Genomic DNA, 21,754 nt, shown 5'->3' with positions numbered 1-21,754 from the left:
AGGAGTGATTCCTGAGCATCACTGAGTGTGACCCAAAAAGAATATTCTCATTCTACAATGTTTTGGAATTCTTCCTATTTGCAAAGAATTCTCCAAACTTTGAGGGAGATTTTGCAGGTAGGAATGTAAACATTTTTATTTCATAAATGGAATATGAAATAAAAGTGATTTGGTGGGTGCATTTGCTTTGTAAAAATTCATCAACCTGTATTAGGCATTAACCCTTTACTGTATGTATGTTGATTCCAATTAAAGACCCATTACCCCCCCTCAAACAAAAATCTATTGTAAGTTCAAAAATTGGAAGGTGTGAGGGGCCCAAGTAATAGTACGGCAGGTAGTGGTGCATGCCTTGCATGCGGCTGCCACAGATTCCATCTCTGGCACCATATATGGTCCCCTGAGCCCCACCAGGAATGTGAGGCATCATCCCAGCATCTTCAGGGAGCACCAGGCATCATCAGGGTTCCTGGTGCATATTAACCTACTGGGTCCTGAGAGCCCCATGAACAAGGTTGCTCCAGTTGCCTCCCTAGGGGCTGGAGTGATAGCACAGTGGGTAGGGTGTTTACCTTGCACGCGGCCGACCCAGGTTTGATTCCCAGCATCCCATATGGTCCCCTGAGCACCGCCAGGAGTGATTTCTGAGTGCAGAGCCAGGAGTAACCCCTGTGCATTGCTGGTTGTGATCCAGAAAGCAAAAACAAAACAAAACAATTGCCTCCGTAGCCAGAGGAAAGGTGGGGACACAGTGAGTTTAAGTCAATGGCCTGTATCATTCAGCTGACCATGTGGGGGAGCAAGCCACACTGCTCCCTCTCTGGGCACCAGCCATTCTCAGAGTGTGATCCGAGAACTCCCCTACATCCCAGCACCTGCAGGGGACCCAGACGGTCTTACCGGTGATACTAAGACACGCTGCCTTTTCATGCTCATTCCTTCCAAGCACCCACTGGAATCTTCCAGAGACTTGTATGCCATCACAGAATGCAGAATTAGTTGTCTTCTATGAAGTCAGACATTGAAGAGATTTACAAAAGGGATTTGTATTTTTCTCACAAAATGTTTTGTTTTGCAAAATAGTTGTTATTTTTTTGGGGGGTCACACCCGGCGATGCACACAGGGGTCACTCTTGGCTCTGCACTCAGGAATTACCCCCTGGCGGTGCTCAGGGGACCATTTGGGATGCTGGGAATCGAACCCGGGTCAGCCGTGTACAAGGCAAATGCCCTACCCGCTGTGCTATTGCTCCAGCCCCAATAGTTATTTTTTTATACATTATATTGTGTTCACATTGAATGGGTTTACTGCTATTAGTAAATTAACTATTTAAAAAAATTTTTTGAAGGCCACATAGGGCTTACTCCTGGTTTTGTGCTTGGGGGTCACTTCTGGTGATGCTTGAGAACCGCGTGTGGTACTGGGGGTTGGGCCCTGGAGGTAGCATGAGAGGCAAGGGCCTTCACTCTGTCCTATCTCGACAGCTCTCCATTGCTATCTTAACAGGACAAGTAGTTATAGATATCATTCCCTAAAGCATTTTGGGGTATTCAATAATTTTTAGAGTGTTAAGGGGCACCAAGTCCAAAGCATTTGAGCACCTTAGGCTGTTTTCTGCTACCTTAAGGGAGCACCTGTTTTGTGGCCAAAAACAGCAGCTTAGGGATCGGGTCTTCTCTGAGACCTGAACATAAACTCAATCCTCTCTGACACTAAAGGAGGCCAAAGGCATAAGCTTCTAGTCATAAAAGAAGTGACCCATGGGACATGGCGAATTACATGGTGACTGTAGTTAATAATTCACTGCTGCAGGCCAGGGAGATAGTACGGGGATAAATCATGTGCCTTGCATGAGGCCAGACCTGGTTTGATCCCTGGTACCATATATGGTCCCTTGAGCACTGTCAGGAGTAGCCCCTGAGCAACTGGTGGTTGTGTCCCCCCACCCCCAGTTAATAATCTGCTATTGCATAGTTGAAGGTTTTCCTTTGTGGGGGGAAAGGGTTTGGGCCACACTCAGTTTGCTCAGGAATCCCTCCCAGCTCTGTGCTCCGAGGTCGCTCTCCGTTGATGCTCAAAGGACCATGCAGTGCTTGGGTCAGCCCCGCGGCACAGCAAGCACCTTAACCCCTAGACTCCACTCTGGCACATTTGGGAGTTTCTTCAAAATAAGAAAACAATCCTCATCCCAGGAAAAACACATTTTATAACCATGAGGGGGGTGGGTATGAATGGGGCACACTTTGGTGATCACTCGAAATATACGCAGATAACAAACCACATTGTGAGGCATCGGACTCGGATATGGTGTCGGAGGTGCATTCTGTCTCACCACCACCACACTAGTCACTACGCAGGGCTCCTCCTTCCTTTCCCGCTGGACCGAGGGCCGCGCAGAGCTCCTGGGAGCTGACCTTGTGTTTCCCACAGGTGATGGACTTTTACTGCCAGTCCTGCGAGACTGCCATGTGTCGGGAGTGCACAGAGGGCGAGCACGCGGAGCACCCCACCGTCCCCCTCAAGGACGTGGTGGAACAGCACAAGGCCTCGCTCCAGGTGCAGCTGGACTCCGTCAACAAAAGGTGTGCCCACCTGCCCGTGTGCCAGGCTCCGTGTCCCACTCCCCCCTGAAGCCCCCCCTCGGTGTCTCCCACCCTCCCACCATGCCCCCCTTCCAATGGCAGGCTCATAATCCCAAGCTCATGAGTGATCGGGAAGCCCGTCCCTTGCCCTCGGCTAGAATTTCAAAGGGCTCTGGTGCCATCTTTGTTTCAGCATTCTTAGATGATTAGACAAATACAATGCCCTCGAGAAAGGCGGCACCAAAGCAGGCTCTCCATCGGCTCCCAGAGCTGCTGCTCTTGACGTCCAGCCCTGTGTGCCAGCCGTGAGCTCAGAGGAGTGGGGCGAGCCCTGCTTACTCTACGTCCCTTATCTGTCTCGGCTGCCAGGCTCTTTCTTTGGGCAGAAAATGAAGGAACAGAGCCGCCGTGCAGTGCATGAGAATGACCAGAGAGGCAAAAGCAACAGGCAGTAAATCTTCCCCTCAGTAGTTGTAGTGAAAAGAAGGGTGATTAGCCTAAGTAAAAGAACTTGCAGACTTGCAACCAGTTCCCAGGAAACAGCTTGGGTGAATTTTTTATAGGCGCTGGGAGGGTGGCTTAGCAGTGGAACATTGATTTTGCATGTGTGAAACACAGCTTCAATCCCTGGCAGTGCCTCAAAGATCAATTTTTCATATGATTGAAAAAAGAAAAAGATAGAGCACTATATTTAGAATATTGATTCTCAGTCTTGGTATCTATATTCCTCCCAAAAGAAAAACATAACAAAAAAAAATTGCAAATGCCTGAGGGCATTTTGGGGGTTGCAGTTCTGGTGGTGGTGGGATACTGTTGGCGTCTGATAAAGGTCAGGGTGCAGTTAAAGAAACTTCAGCACTCAGCACAGTTCTCCCTGAAGCCAGAAATTATGCAGCCCAAGTATTATTGTGCCAAGGTTGAAAATGCCTAATTTAGAAAAGAGTGGGATAGAAGCACTTCCGGCTTATCCTCATAAACGATGAGCGGGGCCATCACTTACTTCTTCAAGCGAGCTGGCTGTAGTAGCATGAACCAGAAGTGGGCCCTCCCCGCGTCCTCTCTCAAAGGCAAGAGTTCTGGTTCTTCTGCTCTTTTCAAGGATGATGAAACACACAGTGTTTGGGGGGAAATGTTGGCAGTTAGGTCAGTTTTTCATTCTTTCCAGGTTGATGTTAAATAATGATACTTTAACAGTCCATCTCTCCCCTTCCCTTTCCACGCCCCCCCCCGCCCCCCATCTCCCACCCAGGCTCCCAGAAATAGACTCTGCGCTGCAGTTCATCTCGGAAATCATTCATCAGTTAACCAACCAGAAGGCCAGCATCGTGGACGACATCCACTCGACCTTCGACGAGCTGCAGAAGACTCTGAACGTGCGCAAGAGCGTGCTGCTCATGGAGCTGGAGGTCAACTACGGCCTCAAACACAAAGTACGACCCAGACCCTCCGCACATGCGCGCTGCGGCACTCCGGGCACACTGGGCAGCCGCAGTGGACGCCGGCGGACCCTTCCCTGCTGCTGTCCCGCAGCACTGTCTAGTTCAGCTCCGCATAATCAATTTTTTTTTTCCCCTTCCTGTTTTCACCGACTCTATGATTTTGTGACCGAAGTACCCCGATATAATTGGATGCAAGGCCGGGGCAGAAATCTCAAGTAATGCTTTCAGGATGTCAGGTTAAACTGGATTGTTTTCCTTCCTTAATTATAATGTCTAATAGCCTCTTAATTACTCTCTCTCCCACACCAACCTGTTAGTCAGCTTCCCAGCCAGCCCTGACTGTGGACTTTGTTCCACTCGGCACGTCCCAGCCTCTGTCGCAGCCGCCTCCTCCTCCACGCCGGGCGGGCGTGCAGAGCCTCTTGCTGTGCAGGGTGGAGCTGGAGCGTTTCTTTGCGCTGGTTTCTGTTTCTTGTAGGTGGTGACGGAGGAACTGGGGTTCAGATGTCAGGCGTAGCCAAGGGCGGGCTCCCGGCGGCTGTCAGAGACACATGACCCGGGAAATATGTGTGTAGGAGAGCTGGGGGCGGGGCGGAAGCGAGAGAAACAAGACACAGGGGCGTGCGGTCCGGGATTAGGCTGCAGAGCTGGGCTCCGGTGCCTTCCAGCGGCCTGGCCAGGAGGGACCCCCACGCTCGGGGGTGGCTGGCCAGGCGGGCAGGTGAAGCCCAGGGGTCCGGTGTCCCGGGGCGGGGGCGGGGGTGGGGTGGTGCAAAGTCCCCCGGAAGGGCTCACCGCGCCCTGCCCTCCCGCCCCAGGTCCTGCAGTCGCAGCTGGACACGCTGCTGGAGGGCCAGGAGAGCATTAAGAGCTGCAGCAACTTCACGGCCCAGGCGCTCAACCACGGCACGGAGACCGAGGTGCTGCTGGTGAAGAAGCAGATGAGCGAGAAGCTGAACGAGCTGGCCGACCAGGACTTCCCGCTGCACCCGCGCGAGAACGACCAGCTGGACTTCATCGTGGAGACCGAGGGGCTCAAGAAGTCCATCCACAACCTGGGCACGATCCTCACCACCAACGCCGTGGCCTCGGAGACGGTGGCCACGGGCGAGGGGCTGCGGCAGACCATCATCGGGCAGCCCATGTCGGTGACCATCACCACCAAGGACAAGGACGGCGAGCTGTGCAAGAGCGGCAACGCCTACCTCACGGCCGAGCTGAGCACGCCCGACGGCAGCGTGGCCGACGGCGAGATCCTGGACAACAAGAACGGCACCTACGAGTTCCTGTACACCGTGCAGAAGGAGGGCGACTTCACGCTCTCGCTGAGGCTCTACGACCAGCACATCCGGGGCAGCCCCTTCAAGCTCAAGGTCATCCGCTCGGCCGACGTGTCCCCCACCACCGAGGGCGTCAAGCGGCGCGTCAAGTCCCCCGGCAGCGGCCACGTGAAGCAGAAAGCCGTGAAAAGACCGGCCAGCATGTACAGCACAGGCAAACGAAAAGAGAACCCCATCGAGGACGATCTCATCTTCCGAGTCGGTAAGGAAGAAAGCAGGCGGCGGCCGCGGCGGCGGCAGCGGCGGCGGCGGCGGCGGCGGCGGCGGGGCGAGACCCAGCGAAGGTCCCTGGGAAAGGCTGCAGATGCCAGGCGTGGGGAGTGGGGAGGGGGACACCTGCTGCTTGGCCCCGGGCCAGGGGCACCACTTCCGGGCTTTGCTTAGGTGAGCCCTGGCGGGCTTTTCTGGGATCGCGGGATTTTTTTCGGCACCCCCTTCCTCCCTGCCCCCCCGCGCCCCCTTTATCTCTGTGACGCACACGTGCTTACCTCCTCGGTGCAGAAGCAGGAAATAACGGGAAGGAGGCAAGAGAATAAGAAAAAAAAAAATACATCGGAGATCTGCACTTTTTCAAAGGGGCTGTTGGGGTGTCCGCCCCCGCGCCCCCGTGGGGATTCCCTCACCCCCTGTGGGGATGGATTTCAAGCGTTCCCGGCCTAACCCAGAGGCACAGAGATAGCGCTGTCTGATAGCCCTTGGATGCCAGCCTGCTGGAGCCGCCCGTGGGCAGACAACTGCATTTCCCTGGCTGCTCCTTGGCAGGGTGGGGAGCTGGGACGTCGTGGTGGCAAGCCGGGGCACCTCCAGGGGCGTGTAGCCGGAGAAGAGCCCCCGGGGAGGGAGAAGTGGGTGGAACCTGAGATAAGGGAGTGGCTGGCATGGGCAGAGGCTCCGGAGAAGAGATTGGAGCTTAGAAGAGAGATTTGGGGTTCTAAGAGCCTTGCTTGATTTAGTTATTGCCTGGGCTTTTGGGGGAAGGCGGGTAGGGCGGTGGGGGAGCACGCCCGGCAATGCGCAGGGCATACTTCTGGGTCTGTGACTCCTACTAGTGCTCAGGAGAGCACTTGAAGTGCAGGGGGTGTTACCAGGGATCAGGATATCTAGCTTGGGCTTGTCTCATGCTAGTCAGGTACTTTAACCCCTGAATTATCTCATAGATTTTTTTAATTTAATTTTTTAACATTTTATAAAGTAGGGCTGGAGCGATAGCACAGTGGGTAGGGCATTTGCCTTGCATGCGGCCGACCTGGGTTCGATTCCCAGCATCCCATATGATCTCCCAAGCACTGCCAGAAGTAATTCCTGAGTGCATGAGCCAGGAGTAACCCCTGAGCATCGCCAGGTGTGACCCAAAGAGAAAAAAAAAATTATAAAGTAGTTCGCAATATTTGATTACATTTACTATTCGAACAGCAATCCTACCACCATTGCAGCTTCCCACCACCATATTTTGGATGTTTCCATCCTGAACCCCAACTCCTGCTCCAAAGCAGACCCGAAATAATTTATGTTATATGGTTTGTTATGAAAAACTGCTAAAAATGCTCCAAAAAAGTTTCCTTAGAGGAAAGAGTGTGAAGATTGTTGTATTTCACCCAGGGGTCATTAAGCCCTTCTATAAGAGATTGCTAACAAGTTGTTAAAGGTTGAGCCTTATTTGCATATATATATGTATGTATAAAATATTGTCCTCTAAAATTGGTTACTTTAAACCCCTTCCCATGTGGCGCACTGCTCTTGGAGTATGGGTGGAGTGAGGTTTGAATTCTCAGGGCCATGTGGTCCAGGAATAGCTTCACTCGTGGGTGAGGCTTGGCCCAAGTGTGTGGAGAGCGGCCATGAGACTGGCGATGGTTGAGTTCTGGAGGTTTTCGGCTGCCGTTGCTGGGTCCCTTGGGGCAGGGAGGGGTCTCACCTGACGCCCCTCCTGGGCACCCTGAATGAAACACCTGGCATGGGGTCCAGCCGCATGGTTATGGCATGTGTCGTGTTATGCTCCCTTCCTAGAGAGAAGGACATTCGACTCTCGTAGATGTTTTGTTTTGTTTTATTTTTTAAACTGTTTACTTTCTCAGTAGATCCCAGACTACACAGCATGTGATGGGTTATTCCTTTGTATAAAGTGACGTGGATAAATTGATATTTTTGACCTGTTCTGTTCAAATGGAATCTTTTTTAAAAATTATGATTTAGGGGGCTGGAGCGATAGCACAGCGGGTAGGGTGTTTGCCTTGCATGCGGCTGACCCGGGTTCGGTCCCCAGCATCCCATATGGCCCCCTGAGCACCACCAGGAGTAATTCCTGAGTGCAGAGCCAGGAGTAACCCCTGTGCGTCGCCAGGTGTGACCCAAAAAGAAAAAAAAAATTATGATTTATCGGGCTTCTGCAATCAAAACCATCCATCATCCTCCTGGTTGTTTTTTTCTTTTTTCCTGTCTGGTTGAACATGAGCTTGGAACATTGAATCAGAGCAATGTTGAGGTTTCTGCATTTGAATGTATTGAAACTCAGGCTCTTAACAAGGTCTGCTTTGGGCTGTCATTTCATGAAATAAACATGAAATGCAATAAAAATTATGATTTATTATTGGTTTACTTTTTTGGGGGTGGGCACACCCAATGGTGCTCAGGGGTTACTCCTGGCTCTGTTCTCAGAATTCCTCTTGGGGGTGCTCGGGGGACCATAAGGAATGCTGGGGATCGAACCTGGATCAGCCATATGCAAGGCCGGTGCCCTCCCGCTGTGCTTGGCTCTGGCCCACGCCGCTGCTGGCTGGAGAGCAGCCCTAGCCCTTGTCTCAGGTGTCCTGCACGACCCTGGTTTTCCACACTTGAGACACTTGATACGTCCCACCTTGAAAGCTTAGCTCCGTGGCCCACTGTGAATGAGTCGCCGTGTCACCCCGATGTTGTGCGGGGAAGCAGCTCTGAGTGGGTGTAGGGAAAGCGCGTCCAGCTTCGGGGGCTGTTTCCTAGAGATGCAGTGATGCTTTTTTTCTGTTTTGGGCCAGCCAGAGGCGGGCTGCCTAGAAGCCGAGTTGGTTTTGTCAGAGACCCAAAAGAAAGCCGCGGAACAAAAGCGAGCCAGAGGATGGGGGGGGAGGGAAAGAATGAACAGCTGGCTCGTGTCCAAGTCTGTCATTCATCCCGCATACCTTACTGAGCCTGTGAGAAGCGGGCATTGAAACGCTCCTTTGTTCTTGTGGAACAGGGTGTTTGCTTGTCTGTCCGAGGGCCGCGTCAAGGGCCTCTCCGAGAGTGCAGAAGCTTTACAGACTTGACAAAACATCTCCTCCCTGACACACCTTTGCAACTCCCCTCCCTCAGATCTGGGAGGAGGGAGAGCATGCCGTGCCGGGGTGCGGGGGTGGGGGGGCGGGTGGGGGGCATTGTTGGGACTCTGTGCTCACTCCTGACGCTGAGGTGTGCAGAGTGCCAGGCCCTGTGCGGGGCTGCAGAATGTGAGAGCAGGCAGGACCCAGGGAGCCCTCACACGTGAGTGAGTGAAACGTTTCCAATACCCGGCAATTTCTTTTCTTTGGGTCACACCTGGCGATGCACAGGGCTTACTCCTGGCTCTGCTCTTACTCAGGAATTACTCTTGGCGGTGTTCAGGGGATCTTTAGGGATTCTGGGAATCAAACCCGGGTCGGCTGCATGCAAGGCAAATGCCCTACTCTCTGTGCTATCGCTCCAGCCCTAACCCGGCAATTTCAAACAGGAGTTTTCTAAGGAACTTTATGATGGAAACAGGATGCATGTGAGCCTTCACTTACGAAGCTGATCTTCTGAGTCTGATTCGAAAGCCCGTGCATTGGGGCTGGAGCAATAGCACAGCGGGTAGGGTGTTTGCCTTGCACGTGGCCGACCCAGGTTCGATTCCCAGCATCCCATATGGTCCCCTGAGCACTGCCAGGGGTAATTCCTGAGTGCAGAGCCAGGAGTACCCCCTGTGCATCGCCGACTGTGATCCAAAAAGCAAAAAAAAAAAAAAAAAAAAGCCCATGCATTGCACACAAGAAACCTGAGTTCTGTCTGTGACACTTCCTGGTCCCCTGAGCACTAGACTTGGAGTAGCCTCCCAAGTACCAGCAGTATGACCCCAAAGCCAAAGCAAAAAAGAAAAATATATTGTATAGGTTAGAAAAAAAGATGATGTGGGCCTGAGACATAGTTGAGCAGATAGGGCACTTGCCTTGCACATGGCCAACCAGGTTCAATCCTTGGCATCTCACAGGGTCCCTGAGTGCAGAGTCAGGAGTAAGCCCCGAGCTTCCACACAATGTCAGTGTGGTGGAGCCCCCATCCAATACACACAAAACTTTTGTAAAGGAGAGCCAGATTTTATTTATTTTTATTTATTTATTTTTGGGGGTCACACCCAGCAATGCTCAGGGGTTACTCCTGGCTTTGCACTCAGGAATTACTCCTGGCAGTGCTTGGGGGACCATATGGGGTGCTGGGGATTGAACTCGGGTCGGCCACATTCGAGGCAAACGCCCTACCCGCTATGCTATCGCTCCGGCCCCCAGATTTTATTCTTGACTGTTTTTTTACTTTATGTTTATAATGTGTCTAGTTTCAAATTCTTGTCTCTGAAGAGGAGTGCTCAAATACATCCCAAGAACTTACCGGGTGGCTAGAGTGTGTGAGAAAGTGTGTATAAGAGTGATGATTTCATGGCCTACTTTAATTTCCCATGATGTCAGACAGGCTCTCACTTACTCAGTTATTATCGCTTCCTTCAGGTCTCTGTTTATTAAGCAAACATTGTGTGTTTTGGGGGTTGCAACTGAAAGTGCTCCTGACTCCGTGCTCAGACATCACTCCTGGTGCTCAGGGGACCATATTTGGTGCCAGGGATTCTAACTGGGGTCTCCCACTTGCAAGCGCCCTACCTCCTGCCCTATCTCTTCAGCCCCACAGCAAACATTTTTACACACCTGCTTTGTTAAAGCTTGATTAGACTCAGCTTCACCGTCCTGCATAGCGCAGATCCAATGAGCATTTGCTTTCCTATTTCGCCCTAATGTGCGAAGGTCTGGAGGAAAATTGCAATCTCTGGTTCTCTATTTCATACCAGGGGCTTATGTGATTTCTCTTCTCTTCTGGAACAAGGGTTGAACTGACCAGGGAGAGCAAAGAGGAGAAGCTGCTAGTTTGAAAATCCATTTCCTGCTCCAGAGGCTTGTTTAACATCTAGGGAAAACAAGTTAATCACCTCATGAAATTGTTGCCAGAGTCTTTTATCATTTCTTTTGAAATGGGTGTTACTCATTTTACTAGCCAAAATGTAGCTATCAAATGAACTCTTAATCAAAGTAGATAGGAAAAAGTTGTATGTCTTTCAGACGTTTTATGATATACTTATTTCTTAGGAAAGAGCTAGTTTCAGTTACGTATTTGGAATACCTGGGTGGGGTGCTTTTTTGTTGATTGAATTGAGTTTCTTAATAATCTTGCAGAGTAAAACATGATCCCAAATTATTTCTGACTTTTGGATTTTTTTGGAAGGGGCAGGGGAACACACATACTTTATTAATTTTTGGACTGTGGGCATTTCAGCATAACGTGCTCTAGGTGCGGGGGAAATAGTTCAAGTGGTAGATTGCGTGTCCAGCATGGGCAAAGCCCTGAGTGCCAGGGCTTCCCCCAGAGGTGGGCCTTGAGGCTCCACCTGCCGATGCTCAGGTACCACCCAGTGCTGGGAATGGAACCTGGGCGGGTCGTGTGCCAGGCATACACCTTAGCTGCTGGACTATCTCCCAGCTCGGCGTTCTCGGTTTGTTTTCTTTGGGGGTCACACCCTGCAGTGCTCAGGGCTTACTCCTGGCTCTGTGCTCAGGGCTCACTCCTGGCAGTGCTTGGGGGGCCATCTGAGGTGTCAGGGATTGAACCCAGGTCGGTCGCATACGAGACAAGTGCCCTGCCCACTGTACGGTCTCTCCGGCCCCCTCTGAATCACACATTAGCTGAACCTTGACTTCAGATGGCTTAACTTCTGAGGTCTTCTCTTTAATTTTAGGTACCAAAGGCAGAAATAAAGGAGAATTTACAAATCTCCAAGGAGTAGCTGCTTCGACCGGTGGGAAAATATTAATTGCAGACAGTAACAACCAGTGTGTGCAGGTAAGGCCCTGTTTGTACATCCTCGACTGCATATACTGGGCGGATGATGTAGCCGCCTGCTCTTCTCCTTGAGTCTCAAGTGGGACTAGAACGGCAGCTCGTACAGGGCTGTCTCCTTTTCCTCTGAGAGAATCGACATCTTCTGGCCCAGGCTACATAGGACTGGTGTCCGTGGCTGTTCTTTCGTCCTGATTTCTCTGCATGTTCCTTTTCTAATGAATGTCGTCTGTCTTACAGATCTTTTCCAATGATGGACAGTTCAAAAGCCGTTTTGGCATTCGAGGACGCTCCCCCGGGCAGCTGCAGCGGCCCACGGGTGTGGCGGTCCATCCCAGTGGGGACATCATCATTGCGGATTATGATAATAAGTGGGTTAGCATCTTCTCTTCGGACGGGAAGTTTAAGGTAAGATGAAATGCCGGTTCCCACTAAGCAAACGGTCGAGAGCGATTACAAGAGCCTTTTTTCTCTTTTGAGCATCAAGACAATCTTCCAACTAAACTCTGCAAAGACATCTTGACTTTTTTATTTCCAGATTTTATGAATTGAATAATGCAACAATACTGTCTTAAGTCTCCTCCTGTGCATCCTAAATGTGACTGCATATTTAAAGTGATAACTTTCCTGGGGTATTTCCTCCTGACTTCTATCAAAGTTTGATTTGCTGCTAGTTCACAGTCCTAGAAAATGTCAAGGGCACGTTTCTTTGCACACTGAGGTGTGTGGTTGATACTGTCGGGCACCAGCTGGCATAGGCTGACACAGCCTTGTATGGTTTGGCACTGATTGGCAGAGTTAGTAATGGTTGGTGCTGACCAGCTCAATCACATGCTGTTGCACTGCCCGCTCGCTCCCTCCCTTTTTTTTTTTTTTGCCTTTTTTTTGGGGGGGAGTCACACCCGGCGATGCACAGGGATTACTCCTGGCTCAGGGGACCATATGGGATGTTGGGAATCGAACCCGGGTCTGCCGCTTGCAAAGCAAACGCCCTACCTGCTTTGCTATCGCTCCAGCGCCCCCTCCCTTTGCACACCTGATCTCTGTCTTATCTTGAAAAGCTCACTCAGGCAGGAATCATCTCCAGGTACTTTTCTTAGCTCAGCCAGTCTCAGGGATGTGTTGGTGGCTCTGTACTCACAGGGCGCTCCTGAGCATTACATCATGGCAAAGGTTCTTCTGTGGGATAACACTGGTTTGTCCTTTCTGCCTTGCCACAGAGAGCTTAGGTTTATTGGGTTACTCTCATCACAGTGCTCCTATTCCTCTGTGTTTATTTGTAAACTCTTTCTTTGTGCTCTGCTTCCCCAACTGGCGAATCACCTTTTTCTCTTAATCAGACTCTGTTAACTTGTAAATATTGCTTTTCTCTTCTCCTTAAGTCCTTTGCATAGTTAATTCAGAGTAATGTCCTTTTTGTATAGACAAAGAACACAGTCAATGCTATGTTTTTGTGACTTGGGAGTTAATTAACTTCGAATGATATTCACTCCTGGGCATCTGTTCTCTCGACTTAAGCCTCAGTTCCCCTTACTTCCTACCATCCCAATTGCAAGATCCTGACAAGGGACTGGATGGACCCAGGGCAAGCTGTGAGCTACCCTGGCATCGAAATGGGCCAGGCAAAAGCGCCATAATATTTAACTATAAGTTAAGAGCTTGGTCATGCACAAATTCTGTCATGATACAAAAAGTAACAACTGGATTAGGACCCTCCTAGGGTTAGGGAAGAATAATCTGTCCTGAGCACTGTAGTATGAGATCTATAGTGAGATGTCCCTAGGAGACCCACCCTACAAGCTTAATGTATCTCTTACTGTGTCCATACAAAATAACTGATATTAAGAAGTGGAATTCAGATGTTGGGCTGGAGCTATAGCACAGCAGGTAGGGCGTTTGTTTGCCTTGCACGCGGCTGACCTGGGTTCGATTCCTCCACCCCTCTCGGAGAGCCCAGCAAGCTACCGAAAGTATCCCGCCTGCACAGCAGAGCCTGGCAAGCTACCTATGGCGTATTCAATATGCCAAAAACAGTAACAACAAGTCTCACAATAGATACTTACTGGTGCCCGCTCGAGCAAATCAATGAGCAATGGGATGACAGTGATACAGTGAATTAAGATGTTAATTAAATTATTGAACTAAGGAAAGGTGAAAAAAACCTTGAGCCTGATCCCCCGGCTGCAGGAGAGCAGGAAGGGCTTTGATTGTGCTACCTAGTGTGTGGTTTACCCCCAGTGCGGGGGAGGGGGGAGACTAGCAAGAGACCAGGGCTGCGAGAGGGAGCGCGGGGAGATCATCGAGGGAGACAGGAGACAGGAATGAGGGGCTTAGTGAGATTGGACCAGGCGCGTGGGGAGAATGGAATAAACAGCAACTGATCACAAACCAGTTTGGCCCTCGTTTCCTCCTTGGTCCGCTCATGGCATCAGCCATCCTGGGTGGGGAAGCGGCCCGAGACCACCGGACACAGAGCCACGGGATTCCTAGTCGTGTGGTGATTACACACTCTCCAGAGAGGAGAGATGGCTGGTGTGTGCCCCCCACGTGTGGGGCCCTGGGTTCAAACCCTGGCACGGCACAAATCCAGACCAAAAGACCCTTGGAAGTTGACGATATAAATGTCAACAAAGACCAATTTATTAGAACTTCTGCTCTTCTGCTTATGAACTGTTTGTCCTTGGGAACATTGGCTGACTTCCTTCATTCCTGCTATACATTTGGATTTTAAAACATCTAATTGGTTTGGGGCAAGGATTAAACATGATTTTCTGGATTTTGTGTGAGCCTTGCTTGAAATAGACATGCGAGTCATCTTCCTTCCCTTTAATAATCCCCGATAATCCTGCCCTCACTGAAATCATCTTTGATGGGTGAAGATTTGGACCTCAGGGCCTCATGCTGGCCCTAGGAAGCTGCCATCATTTCCTTGATGATGCTGTTCACATTCCATTCTGGGATCCTGGGGGTGACACAAAGTTTATATATCGTCATTTTCTTATTGCAGGAATGTATCACTACAGTCACCTTAGTGACATAACATGGTTATTAGCCTGCAGGTTGAGCCTGTCTGTATGGGGCAGAATTTTAGCAGTTCAAGAGAACAACTCAATGCTTTTTTTTATATATACAAATGTTCAATGGCCCCTAATGTTTTAGCCTATTGGAAATTCAGTGGCTCCATCTGAGGGACATGTACAGAGGAAAAGGTCAATAGCTTTTCTAAGTCCCTAACTTCCTCCCCTTCTTTTTTTTTTTTCTTTTGCTTTTTGGGTCACATCCGGCGATGCTCAGGGCTCATTCCTGGCTCTGCACTCAGGAACCACTCCTGGCGGTGCTCGGGGGACCATATGGGATGCTGGGAATCGAACCCGGGTCTGCCTCGTGCAAGGCAAACGCCCTCCCCGCTGTGCTATCGCTCTAGCCCCCCTCCTCCCCTTCTTATGTGTTTTTGTGATTTTATTTATAGTAACACCTGCCCACATAGGGCACCTTTGGCAAAAAGAGAATGAAAACTATTAGTGGCCTTGAAAATATCCATCTAGGGGCTGGAGCCATAGCATAGCGGGTAGGGCGTTTGCCTTGCACGCGCCGACCCGGGTTTGATTCCCAGCATCCCACATGGTCCCCCGGGCACTGCCAGGAGTAATTCCTTAGTGCATGAGCCAGGAGTAACACCTGTGCAGTGCGGAGTATGACCCAAAAAGCAAAAAAAAAGACAAGAAAATATCCATCTAGTTTGGAGATAGCCCATTTGTCTCTGCTTCATATGCCATTGACATCATGACTTGTGGACCTAAGCAAAGTGCAGCAGGAAAAAAAAAAAAAGCAGGAAAAAAAAAAAAGTAAAGTGCTTGATATACGGTCCCCTGAGACCACCAGGAAGAATTCCTGAGTGCATAGCCACAAGTAACCCCTCCAGGTATGGCCCCCAATTTTTAAATAAACAAACATGACTTGCCCATTTAAATTCAGCTGTTATTCCTCAAGCAGGTATTAAAACAGAAGACTTGTAGCAAACATGGTGGAACACATTATATCTAATATCAAACGAACTGAATACTAATAAAATGGGACTTTATATTTAAGAGAGAAAGGATTCCTGAGTTCAGCCTTTTCCATTCGATGGCTCTGATTTTTTCCTTTTCACTAGATACCCTTCATGAGACAACGGAATTCCCACCATTGGGATATTATCAGCAGAAATTAGAATAAACATTACAGAACTCTCCTGCCCCCTAGTGGAGAGGAAGAATGCGCAGGAGATAATTGTAAGATGCTCCCTCCCCCACTTTGGTTTTCATTTTCCTTTGCTCTAGGTGTTTATCAAACCCAAGTGGTAAAAGCATAGCCAATAAGAACGGTTTAGTGTGCAATGGCAGTTTGTCAGAGTAAGGTCTGGCTGTAGGCACAAATATCCAAATTTTCTTTGATGCAATTCAGTAAAATAAACTAGATTGCCAGAAAGATGAACCTATAAATAACATCAGCGCACCCTGGCATTTATCCGTGTTTCCACAAGGTTCGGGTGTAAAATGCTCATTTTTATTTCCCTGGGGCAAATCTAGTGTGCAAAGCCAAAAGTGATGAAAAGAAAAGGAAATAAAGAGATTCTGGGTTTCCTTAGAAAACAATGCAGTTTTTTTTTTTTCTCCCCAGAACTGCTCTAGTTCTCACCCTGTGATTTATTTTCTGTTTATTCTACATAATTATCATCCACTTGGTATTATATAACTGAGTCATTCTAAGTAATAACCAGTGTTTTAATGAAAGGGAGTAAATAGTCTTGTTTTAATAATGAGTGTGCTCTTCCTTCTGATCTCTGCTGACATATCTACCATTCAGACATGAAAGAAAGTCTACAATTTCTTTACAAGCCATTATGTTACGGCTTCTTTGATCTTTGGGCTACCCTGCAGAACTAGAATCAGAACTGTATGACAGATTCCCTTGAATGAATCCTATTGTTTTCTTCCTAAGTAAATGTGTGTCTTTGTTCTAAGGAGATCCAAAGTGAATCTCTGTCATTTATAAACTTAGAGGAGTAACTGATCTTACAAAGTCTGAATCCCCAGCAGGGTAAGGCCTTCATCTCTTTCTCTGCCCACATCTTACATCCCTATGGAGAAAGGAGTTCATCTTAAGGCCCTGGTATCGGGTGAGTTGGGTGGGAAGGAGGAAGAGTTTCTGTGGCCCCTGCCCTGTGTTTGACCTTTGCCCTTATTCATTGAAATCAGTACAGCCCAGGAAATAGCTCTGGTTGTCACTATTTTGTAAAGTAGGAAACTGAAGTTTAAACTGGTGGAAAAAAGAATTTCACGCCGAAATTTTGATCCATGACTGTACGAACCATGTTCACCTTATTGGGAGAAGGTATCAGGAGGTGATAGTTTGGGTTTTCTTCTTCTTCTTTCCTTTCTTCATACTAGACATGGAGATTCATTTGGTTTCCTACTGGTCGAGTTCAAGGTGATGATTAATGCAGCAGGTCATGGCTCAAGATGGGGATATGTAAAAATGAATTCCACAGCATGACTTAGGTCTTAGAAGTATGTGGAGTTACACGATTCATTAACAATAGCTGTGGATCTCATGAAGCTGTCAACTTTTTGAAACGGGACTTGCCAGAATTCAGTTGTGCTCTGAGTACAAAGCTTGCCCTGAATTTTAGTGACTTATAACCCCCTCCCCCAAGCCAGCTATGGTCATTGAGAATTTTTCTATTATATTGAAATAATTACCTTTAGATATATTGAATTGCATGAAATATGTACTTAATTGGTTTTCCCTGTTTCTATTTGTTGGGTTTGGTTACTAGAAAATCTAAGCTCACATTGTATTTGTCTATAGCACTAATCAGAAAATAAGAGGGCTAAGACTTGGTGTGTTTTCATGATTATCCTTTAATAATGCTAACTTTTTAATTATATTATTTTTATAATAATTCTAATTTTTAAATGATCATATTCAACAAATATTAGTGAAGTGCCTTACTAGGCACCAAAAAGTGTGCTGTTATCTGAGTGCACAGTGCCGGAATCAGTTTAATTCGAGTGAAGTTTAGTGGCAGACTTAATTATAATATAAAATAACATTAATTATAGCTTCCTTCAACTATGGCCTAATATGTGTTGTACTCTCCATCAGTTTGCTTAATATCTATATCTGAAATGCTACTGAAAATTACTAAAATGGTTTTTGGGTTTTGTGTGGTTTTTCGGGGTCACACCCAGCAGTGCTCAGGGCAGTATTCCTGGCAGGGCTCCTGGGGGACCATGTGGGGTTCCAGGAATCAAACTGGGGTTAGCCGTGTGCAAGGCAACTTCCCACCCTCTTTACTGTTGCTCTGGCCCCTCAGGTTTTTTTCTGACATTTAAAGAAATACATATGGACAGGGGTTGTGACTCATGTACATGTCCTAAATGGAAGGGTCCCTGGGTTTCCGGGTCGGGGCGATAGTGCAATGGTTAAGTCACTTCATGCAACTGCAGCCAGGACCCTGGTCCGAATCCCAGCATTTCATACGGACACCCTTGCACCATCAGGTGCGGCCCTGACTATCTCTGGGTCTGCCCAGAAGCTAAGAAGAGAGGTTCTGGGTTGGGTCTTCAGTTCCTGTAAAGAATGTGTGTGAGGGGGAGATTTATAGTTACATATATATATTGGGTTTTTTTTGGGGGGGGGGGTCACACCTGGTGATGCACAGGGGTTACTCCTGGCTCATGCACTCAGGAATTACTCCTGGCAGTGCTCGGGAGACCATATGGGATGCTGGGAATCAAACCCAGGTCGGCCGCGTGCAAGGCAAACACCCTACCCGCTGTGCTATCGCTCCAGCCCATAGATATATGTTGTATATTCATTATAATCTATATAATTTATGTATATTATGTGTAATCTGAAGCTTAAAGAAATTGAATCTATTGGTATCATACCACATGTGGTCCAAAGCTAGTGACAATCACAGGATGTCTTCTTGCTCCGAATCCCTTTGACTGCCTCTCTGGAAGGGAACTGTGTCGGGGCTGGAGAGCTAAGATAGTCATTAAGGTGCTTGAGCCGCCAGGAATGGCCCCAACCCCAGGTGGCAAGGAACCGTGATCTCAGTTAAGGGCATTTCAGAACATTCTTTTTACTAAAATATTGGGGCGGAGGGGAGGGGGTAAAGGGGAGGGGCGGTCGCCCCCCCCCCAACTTGGGAATCTGCTCCCTGCTCTGTGCTAGGGGCTTGGTACTCCAGCCTGTTGTGGTCTTACCAGCGCCTTGGGAACATTCCTGGTGACGTTCCTTTAAGAATTGTTCGCCTATAAATATCAGTGGCAGGGACTGGAGGTGGCAAAGACAAAATGAGTGCTCCGCCGCTCTGTCGCATTTGCTGGGTCCCCCTGTTTGAACACCAAGGGGTGACTCATTCAAAAAAAAAAAAAAAGTCTTGTCAAAATATTCCAATCTTTTACGTTTTCTTCCTGTGTCTTTTTTTCCCCCCCGCCCTTAACAGACAAAAATTGGATCTGGAAAGTTGATGGGTCCCAAAGGAGTGTCCGTGGACCGCAACGGGCACATAATTGTGGTGGATAACAAGGCGTGCTGCGTGTTTATCTTCCAGCCCAATGGGAAGATAGTCACCAGGTTTGGTAGCCGAGGAAATGGGGACAGGCAGTTTGCAGGTACACTCGATGGTAATACGTACACCCCCTTTTCTATGCCTCTTCTGCTCACGCTTGCATGAAGCCGGCGCATGCCGCAGACGCCCCCTCCCCAGCGCGCCTGCTGGGGCGGGACCGACGCTCACGCATGGGTGGCTGCGCCCGGGCACCCCTCCTCTGCGGAAGTGGGTCTGCAGGGCTGGGGTGCGGGGGTGGGGGAGGGTGGAGTGGCGGAGGGCAACCTGTAGCTCCCAAGTCTAGTCTCGCCCCGTTAAGATCAGATAAGACAAGGATTTTGAGAAAGCTGTTTTTTTTTAAAAAGCAAAATAGGGAACAGCGGAGTGTCTCCGCTGTCGCTCACTTCTGAGTGCCGCCCCGCAGAGTCCAGGTGACTCGGAAGAGTTCAGGGGCTTGCTGAGGCCAGGAAAGTGTCTGTTCCCTTCGGTGCATCATCTTGCAGCCGCAAGCTTCCTTTGTTTCCACATCTGCAAGAGGAGGCTGAAAACCACGGATTCTATTTTCTTTCTGAAAAGATGCTTCGGGCCCTTCCCATTAATTTGCATCATCTTTCCGCTTTGTCTCCGCTTCTGCCCGGTTCAGAAGGTCACCCCCAATAAGTGAGGCTTTTCTGCTCCGCTTAAAGAAAATTAATACGTGACATGCCTTTCCTGGGCAGAAGCAGAGAACGTTACCGAAAGCCAGCACTGGGCGCAGCCTGGCAGACGGGGCGTGGGGACGGTGGCGCGGAGGATGGATTCTGCCGCTTAGGGCTCATTCCATCTCACTGGGGCTGCTGGAGCCCCCAGCCTCACCGGGACTCAGGGTGGACGGCCACAGTGCAGAGACACTGAGACCCCTGTTCTGTGGAGCCAGCACCAAACCCACGGCTCTCTTGGGGACTGATTGATTCTTTGTTCTTGTTTCCAAAATTAGGCTCGTCTAAGTTTTGTAACTGTTGTGTTATTACTGTTTTTTTGTGGCTATGGTTTTTATCTCTCTTTTCCTATCTTTTTTTTTTTGCAGGTCCCCATTTTGCAGCTGTAAATAGCAATAATGAGATTATTGTTACAGACTTCCATAATCATTCTGTCAAGGTACTATCAGTTGTGAACTTTATTTTTTAATGGGAGTAACAGTGGCTTACAAGAGTGTCAATTGTTTCAGGGGTACAGTATTGATCGCCAGACCATATCCACCAGCCAGTACCAGGACCCCACACCATTGTCCAATTGTCCATTGTTCCCTACCCACAAGTCTCCTCTCTCTCTCTCTCTCTCTCTCTCTCTCTCTCTCTCTCTCTCTCTCTCTCTCTCTCTCTCTCTCCATGCCTAGTAACTCAATTCTGATGTCAAATTCTGAGGATTTATTTTTACTGAACATGGACTATTGCTTTGCTTTGTTGCTTTTTTGTTTGTCTGTTGTTGGGCCACCCCTGGCGATGCTCAGGAGCATATGGGTTGCCAGAAATTGAACCCTAGTCAGCCACGTGCAAAGCAAACACCTTACCTGCTGTCCAGTCTCTCTGACCCTGCTTTGTTGCTTTATACACCACACATGGATTATATCATGCAATGCTTAGAAACAACCTAAGTGGCCAGTGACTATGAGCAGATAAAGAAGTTGTTCCTTCTATACATAATATATAGAGTACTGTGTAGCTAGCTATATGCGAAGGTGAAGTTTTACTCTTTTTTTTTTTTTGCAACACAGATGGAACTAGAGGGTGTTGTGTTAAGCAAAACAGGTTAGAGGAAAAAGACAAGTACCAGACGAATTGTCATAACTTCCCCTCCCCCGCACCCGCATAAAACGGAGCCACACCTGACGATGCTCAGAATTACTCCTGTCCCTGTTCTAAGAGATCACTCCTGGCAGGCTCAGGGTGCTGGAGATCAAACCTGGGTCAGCTGCATGCAAGGCAAGCAATCCTAAAGGGGTTGGCCTGAAAAGTATATTTTGCTGTTTCTCCATGATAAAAAAATACAGCCTTTGACTCGGAATTGAACAAAACAAGATGACGATAGGTTTCTTAATTTGAAACAGGTATAATGGAGATGACTTGAAAGTTAATTGAAAAACAATTGCTTGGCCACTTGCTTTTCACCTTGGAAGAGAGAAGCACTTCCTGAAGCCACAATATTTTGTGACTATTCAGTAAATTAAGACTAGATCATTATTTTCAATTTTCTGCATCATGCCTTTAAAACAAGATTCAATATTAAAACTATGTTACAGTAATAGATTTAGGTGGGAATATTGTCTCAGGATACTTGCCTATCACGTATTTCATACTTTTGACAGGAATGTTTGCCTTGCATGTGTTCAGCTCTGACTTCAATCATTAGCAACACACACATACACACACACACACACACTCATTCATACACACAGAGACACATACTATAGAAACTCTGAGTAAGAATATATTTTGTAGTTTTTGATGCTTCATACAGTTGGTGTTACCTAGGAAACATTATCTCCTCCCACTAATTGTATAGAATGTTCTTCTTACTTGCCTACTTTTTTTTTTTCTTTCATTTTTGGGCCACACCCAGAAGTGCTCAGGATTTACTCCTGCCTCTGTGCTCAGGGATCTTTTTTTTTTTTTTTTAATTTTATT

At 48.4% G+C, this 21,754-nt stretch overlaps 1 protein-coding gene across 11 annotated transcripts in view; it reads left to right on the top strand.

Annotated features, from left to right (window-relative positions):
- Nucleotides 1-21,754, top strand: part of TRIM2 (tripartite motif containing 2) — a 164,765-nt gene that overhangs the window by 130,836 nt on the left and 12,175 nt on the right. For 10 of the 11 annotated variants that reach the window (XM_055144782.1, XM_055144780.1, XM_055144779.1 and 7 more), the window contains exons 4-10: nucleotides 2,432-2,583; nucleotides 3,833-4,013; nucleotides 4,841-5,564; nucleotides 11,388-11,491; nucleotides 11,729-11,896; nucleotides 18,987-19,167; nucleotides 20,158-20,228. In XM_055144782.1, the coding sequence (XP_055000757.1) occupies nucleotides 2,432-2,583; nucleotides 3,833-4,013; nucleotides 4,841-5,564; nucleotides 11,388-11,491; nucleotides 11,729-11,896; nucleotides 18,987-19,167; nucleotides 20,158-20,228 (1,581 nt within the window). The remainder of the gene's footprint in view (nucleotides 1-2,431; nucleotides 2,584-3,832; nucleotides 4,014-4,840; nucleotides 5,565-11,387; nucleotides 11,492-11,728; nucleotides 11,897-18,986; nucleotides 19,168-20,157; nucleotides 20,229-21,754) is intronic. The other variant, XM_004606173.2, reaches the window with a different exon arrangement.

This window comes from Sorex araneus, chromosome 7 (assembly GCF_027595985.1).
Source record: "Sorex araneus isolate mSorAra2 chromosome 7, mSorAra2.pri, whole genome shotgun sequence".
In the NCBI taxonomy this organism is placed as follows: Eukaryota; Metazoa; Chordata; class Mammalia; order Eulipotyphla; family Soricidae; genus Sorex; species Sorex araneus.
This window is presented reverse-complemented; position numbering and strand designations above follow the sequence as displayed.